The 6,629-nt window shown below is 40.7% G+C and overlaps 1 protein-coding gene across 1 annotated transcript; it reads left to right on the top strand.

Moving 5' to 3' along the window:
* LOC138890496 (uncharacterized) lies at window positions 1-483 on the top strand. The gene has a single exon (XM_070173886.1). The coding sequence runs from the start codon at window positions 1-3 to the stop codon at window positions 481-483; it is 483 nt and encodes a 160-aa protein (XP_070029987.1).
* The last annotated feature ends 6,146 nt before the right edge of the window (window positions 484-6,629 follow it).

Consider the following 6,629-nt stretch of genomic DNA (forward strand, 5'->3'; position numbering starts at 1 on the left):
ATGACTGGAACAGATTCTTCAGTAACTCCTCTTTCTGGATCAACAAGTCAAGCAGTCAATCATGATGTCAACCATCCCTATTTTCTTCACTCTTCAGATGCCCTTGGGATGACTCTTGTGACCTCACCTTTTGATGGAAGAGGATTCCCAGGATGGAGAAGGTCAATGCTGATTGCATTGTCAGCCAAGAACAAGCTGGGGTTCATCAATGGGATTTGTGATGAACCTGCCTTGGATTCAAAGGATCATGCACAATGGAGTAGGTGCAATGACATGGTAACCTCATGGTTCTTAAATTCTCTAACTAAAGAGATAAGAGATAGTGTAATCTATTCCAAATCTGCAAAAGAGCTTTGGAATAGTCTTGAACATAGATTTGGACAATCCAATGGAGCCAAACTCTACCACCTACAAAAGGAAGTTGCTAAGACAGTTCAGGGAAACAGCAGTATTGCAGGATATTTCACAACTCTGAAAAAGTAATGGGATGAGTTAGATTCCCTGAACTCACATCTAGGGTGCACTTGTACCTATGTGTGTGAAGGGAAGAAGAAGGTAGCCAAGTTCCTAGAGGATCAGAGAGATTCAATTCCTAATGGGACTGAATGATGTGTATACACATGCAAGAGGCAACATCCTCATGATGAGCCCACTTCCAAATATGGATCATGCCTATTCCATCCTCCTGCAAGATGAAAGTCAGAGGGAAATATTTGTTAGCCCACAATATCCAACAGATGCTGCATCTTTTATGGTAGGACCTCAAGGGAAGTTTAATCAAAGGAACAATATTCAGAAATCATGGGGAACTCCTTAGAAACAGGGGAACTTTCAGAACATGCAACAAAAGTTCAAAAAGAAGGCAAAGTACAATCCTAATGTGAGTTGTAGTCATTGTATGAGAACAGGACGTGTAAGGGAAGAATGCTACAGACTAATAGGATTCCCAGATGATTTTCAATTCACAAAATCAACAAGTTATCAGCCTGCCATAAAGGGAAATGCAGTGGTGACAGGACAAGAAGTTCAAGAGAAGAACAACACATCTAGTAAAGGAAATATCAGCAGTCAGAACCAGGTTTTCAGTAAGGAGCAAGTATCAGAATTGGTGAACATAATCAGGCAAGTGCAAATTGGAAGTGCAGCAGCCACAACATCAGAAATCAATGCTAATGCTGTAGCTGGTACCATACTCCAATACACAGGAACTTGTCTTGCTGTTTTCAACACTAAAACATGGATAATTGACTCAGGGGCCTCTGAACATATGTGTTTTGATGCTAATTCTTTCCTATCTCTTACTCCTCTTCCTGCACCTTTGCACATTAGCTTACCTAATTCATTCCAGTTGTGTGTTACACATATAGGAAGTGTGTCTATTCAGCCTGATATGGTTCTTCATAGGGTGCTTCATGTACCTTCTTTCAAATATAACTTATTATCTGTTCATACGTTATGTCTTCAATTCAGTTGTTCTTTGAATCTAACTTCTAATGGATGTCTATTGCAGGTCCCTTTAGTGGGGAAGGGACAAGTTTTTGGTGAAGTTAGAGATGGATTGTACCTGTTTCAGCCAACTAGAATAGAGTCTATCTCTCCCAGAAGAAAGAAAAAATATGTAGTTTCCATTCCAAAAGGAAGAAATTCCAGTGTTATTTCTACTTCTGTTTCCTTTTCAGTACCTTTAGCTGCTGCTGCTACACCTACTGTAAAGCAATGGCATGTTAGGCTAGGGCATTTGCCCTTTTCAGTAATGAGAAAACTACATTTCATTAAGTTTCCCTCTAAGTTTGATTGTGTGTGCCACATCTGTCCTCAAGCTAGGCAAACCAGACTGCCTTTCCCTTTGAGTCATATTAAAAGTTCTGCTATCTTTGATTTGATTCATATTGACACATGGGGGCCATTCAAGACTGTGACTTACAATGGTTATAAGTATTTCTTGACTATTGTGGATGACTATAGTAGGGCCACTTGGACTTTTCTCTTAAGTTCCAAAGGGAATGCTTTCTCAGTTTTGAAATCATTTCTGTGCATGACAGAGAGACAGTTTAACTTGAAAGTTAAGAAGATCAGATCTGATAATGCCATGGAACTAGGAAAAGGTTCACTAGAGGCAAGTTTTCTTGAATCAGAAGGGATTATACATGAAACCTCTTGTGTTTCTACCCCTCAACAGAATGGAGTAGTTGAGAGGAAGCATAGGCATCTTTTGGAAGTAGCAAGGGCACTTTTATTTCACTCTAAGGTCCCTCTCCAATATTGGGGAGAATGTGTGCTGACAGCTACATATCTGATCAATAGAATCCCTTCTAAGGTTCTGAATGGATCAACACCCTATGAGGTATTGCTTGGTACACAGCCTAGATATGAATCACTCAAAAGTTTTGGTTGTTTGTGCTATGTCTCAACTTTGTCAAAAGGTTGTGTGTTCCTCGGATATGCACAACATCAGAAAGGTTACAAGGTTCTGGATCTTGACACTAAAAGGGTGTTTGTATCTAGAGATGTTAGGTTTCATGAAGATCAATTCCCTTTTTTCCACTCACCTCTCACATCTGATTTTCCTTTTTTTCCCCAGGATACAATTCCACCAGATACCTTAACCCATAACTCAACAGAACACTCTTCTAGGACATCTCTACCACCCTTTTCACCTGCATCTACCCACTCCCCTCCTAGCAGTTCCTCTACATGTCCTGGTCCCTCTACTTCAACCAACATCAACCTAACACCTTCAGACTCTACTTCAGACTCTGCTTCTACTCCATGTCCTTCTCACTCACCCATCCTTTCCAGATCATTTTCTCCTTCATCAATCAGCACACCTATTCCAATTCCACCTCCACTAGTCAGAAAATCTGACAGGGTAACTCAGAGGCCAGCCTACTTAAAGGATTACATTTGCAATAGCATCTACCTATCCGACCTCAGTTCCTATCTATCTAAACCTCTCCAGCCAAATGTCTTTTCCTTCCATGCTCTTTCTATAGACAACCAACATCTCCTTCAATCTATTTCTACCACATCAGAACCTAGCAGTTATCTACAAGCTTCTATGCATCCTGGTTGGCAAAAGGCTATGGATGCTGAAATTTCAGCACTTGAGCTAAATAACACCTGGGATGTTGTATCCTTACCACCAGGGAAGAAAGCTTTACCCTGTAAATGGGTGTACAAGGTGAAGCATAACTCAGATGGTACAATTGAAAGGCTAAAGGCTAGGTTGGTGGTGAGGGGGGACATTCAGAGAGCAGGGATAGATTATTCAGAAACTTTTTCACCTGTGGTAAAAATGACTACTATTAGGTGTCTTTTGGCTGTAGATGTTAAGAAGGGGTGGAATGTGTCACAACTCGATGTTAATAATGCCTTCTTGCATGGGGATTTGCAAGAAGAGGTCTATATGAAATTCCCAGCAGGTTTGACTCCTTCTCAACCTAATCTTGTCTGTCGACTAAGGAAGTCACTCTATGGTTTGAAGCAAGCGTCGAGGCAATGGTATGCTAGGTTAGCTGGGGCTCTGAACTACAAAGGTTACTCCAGCTCTCTAAATGACTATTCATTATTTTTCAAGCAATCAGGTGATTTAATCTCCATATTAGTTGTATATGTGGACGATATACTACTCACAGGTAATGATGCCACAGAAATTGCACAACTTACAGCTTTTCTACACTCAGAATTCAAAGTAAAACATCTTGGTCCCATTCATCATTTTTTGGGTATGGAAATTCTCAGAGAAAAGCATGGCTTTATAATAGGGCAAAGGCAATTTACCTTGGAACTTTTGGCTGAATTTGACTGCACAGGTCCTGCTGTGTCTTCACCTCTCGACCCTTACTCTAAATTGCAAGCTGATATGGGAGAGCCTATGCCTGATCCTACCATTTATCGCCATCTTGTTGGAAAGCTCAACTACTTAACAAATACTAGGTCGGACCTCTGTTTTGCTGTCCTTTGTTTGAGCCAGTATATGCAACGCCCTTGCATGTCTCACTATTCTGCAGCTTTGCGTGTTCTCCGCTACTTGCGCACTGACCCTTCTCAAGGGATCTTTCTTACTACACATCCCTCCTTTGATCTTCTCGCTTTTTGTGATGCAGACTGGGCGGCTTGTAAAGATTCTCGCCGGTTTGTTAGTGGTTTCTTCATCACCCTTGGTGGAGCCCCAATCTCTTGGAAATCGAAGAAACAAATCTCCGTCTCTATGTCCTCCGCAGAAGCGGAATATAGATCTATGCGAAGGGTGACCGCAGAAATCACCTGGTTAGTCCGATTGCTTGCAGATCTATCAGCACCACCCACTTTACCAGTGCCTGTTCACTCGGATAGCCAAGCCTCCATTCACATAGCTCGTAACCCAGTTTTTCATGAACGAACCAAACATGTGGAGTTGGATTGTCACTTTGTTCGTCAACAATTTCTGTCCGGATTGATCTCTCTCTCTTTTGTTCTGTCGGAATCTCAACTCGCCGATCTTTTCACCAAACCCTTATCTGGGGGTTCTCATCGGAGCATTTTGTCCAAGATGGGGGTCCATTCTCTCCCCTCCACCTTGAGGGGGGATGTTGAAGAACAGAAGAAGCAGAATGAAGAACAGAAGAAGCAGAAGCATCAAAGAGACAGAGAGACAGAAGAACAGACGAAGCATCAAAGCAAAGAAGAAGAAGACAAAGTGAAAACAAATTGATGCTGATAAGTGAAATGTGACGTGGCAGCATTATAACTGTTGATGTTCAGATCAAAAGATCTAATCCTGACTGTTGGATTAGAATACATAAAACACATCTGGGCCATTCATTTATTAGTGCCATACACATGAGCGAGCACATGCTCACATTTGTATTAGTGCTGATGCACTAAAGTGAGTATGGACTCACATAGTAAACAATACTTTTGTCTAGGAATATTATATGTACATTTGTTGTATCTATAGGATGTAATGTATATAGAAGCTACAGTGTGTGAATATACAATACACAGAGATTTTCTGCATCATCAGCCCTCTCAATCTTTCAGGCTGGAGTTCTGCTGCAATACAAGTTGAATTTGGTGTGTTGCCCGAGAAACCCACGAATCGGTCGCCATGCCATCTGTATTCGATGTAGAAGAATGGGCTCCATCCGTATTTCATTTGTAAATATTTGGTTTAGGAGGTATCCACCTAAGTGCAATCTTAACTCGCGTAAGTTTTTTGTGATGTGAAGCAACCAAGTAAGAAAATTCGATTGCTTGATGTATTGTATAATTTGTGCTAACAGTGGCATATGTTCGTTCGTAAAGATTGCGATTACGAGTTAGCCAAATGTTCCAAAGGCTTAGTGGTAGAAACGTACGAGGATTAATCATATAAGGTAACCGGAAAGATTTTGAATTGATTAGAGAACGCAGCCATTGTTGTGGGCGATCCATATGTGTGAGTGCAGTGGTATTGCCCTGGAGTCCTAGTGAGTCCCAGTATGTTGGGACACTGACACATGTTAAAAAGATATGGGTTAGGATCCCATCTGCTTCTTGATAGTAGTGATATGTTGCATATGGTATAATACCAATAAAGCGGAGAAAGTGACGCGTGGGCAATCTGTTATGGTTAAGGAGTCAAATAAAAGTTCTAACCTTCGTATGGATTGGCAAGGGCCAGATCCATTTAAAATTTTGAGAGGGAAAAAATGTTTGGGTGTTGCTTTTTGCTAATGCATTATACATGGAATGGACAGAAAAATGTCCAGATGGTGTTAGGGCCCAAAATGTGTGGTCTGCTTCTTTCTTGTACTAAGAGATGTAAGGTGTTTGAATGATGTTTTGTATATCTAAGGTAACTCGAGCGGGATATTAGCCCAATCCCACCCCTGTGAAGTTATAAGGGATGATATTTTTCGTTGTTGGTGTTGTTTTGGTAACAACCCTTGAATAAGAGAACGGAGGGGTGTGCCTGCTTTAACCTATGGGTCATACCAGAAACTAATATGTGTGCCCGTCTCTATTTTTCATTGTAGACCGAGCTGACAGTGTTGCTAGTCTTTGATAATATTACGCAAAATTGGAGAGTGATTTACTGTGGAAGACATAGTTAAGTACTTACTAATTAATGTCCCAGCCCAAGAGTATGAGGAGATTGAAAAATTCTTCACGATAGGCTTGTAAGTAATGCATTATTCTTTGGGCAAAGTTGTTGAATACCTAAGCCTCCTATTTCTTTTGGTAATGTAATCTTCCCCATTTGAGGAGATGTAGCTTTTCCTCGTTGCAGTGGTGCCCCAGAGAAAGTTCCGCTGGTATTGTTCTATTTTCTTAATAATGGATTGCGGGATAAGGATATATTGCATGACATGGTTCAGAAGAGCATTAATAGTGAATTTGATGAGAGTAGTGCGTCTTGCCATGGTCATGAAACTAGTTTTCCATCCGGCTAGTCGATGTTTAAAGTTATTGAGAAGGAATTTAAAGTTACTCTTTTTTGGACGGGAAGTGAATATAGAAAATGCGAGGTACTTACCAAAAATAGTTCTTTCTGACATTTGGAAAGTGCTAAGAACAAAATTCTTGTTTGCTTGGGAGCAATTTTTGGAAAAAAAAGATTTTTGATTCCTGGAAGTATATTTTGCCCTGAGTGTTTGATAAAGTGA

The sequence above is a fragment of the Nicotiana sylvestris genome, chromosome 4 (assembly GCF_000393655.2).
Source record: "Nicotiana sylvestris chromosome 4, ASM39365v2, whole genome shotgun sequence".
NCBI lineage: Eukaryota > Viridiplantae > Streptophyta > Magnoliopsida > Solanales > Solanaceae > Nicotiana > Nicotiana sylvestris.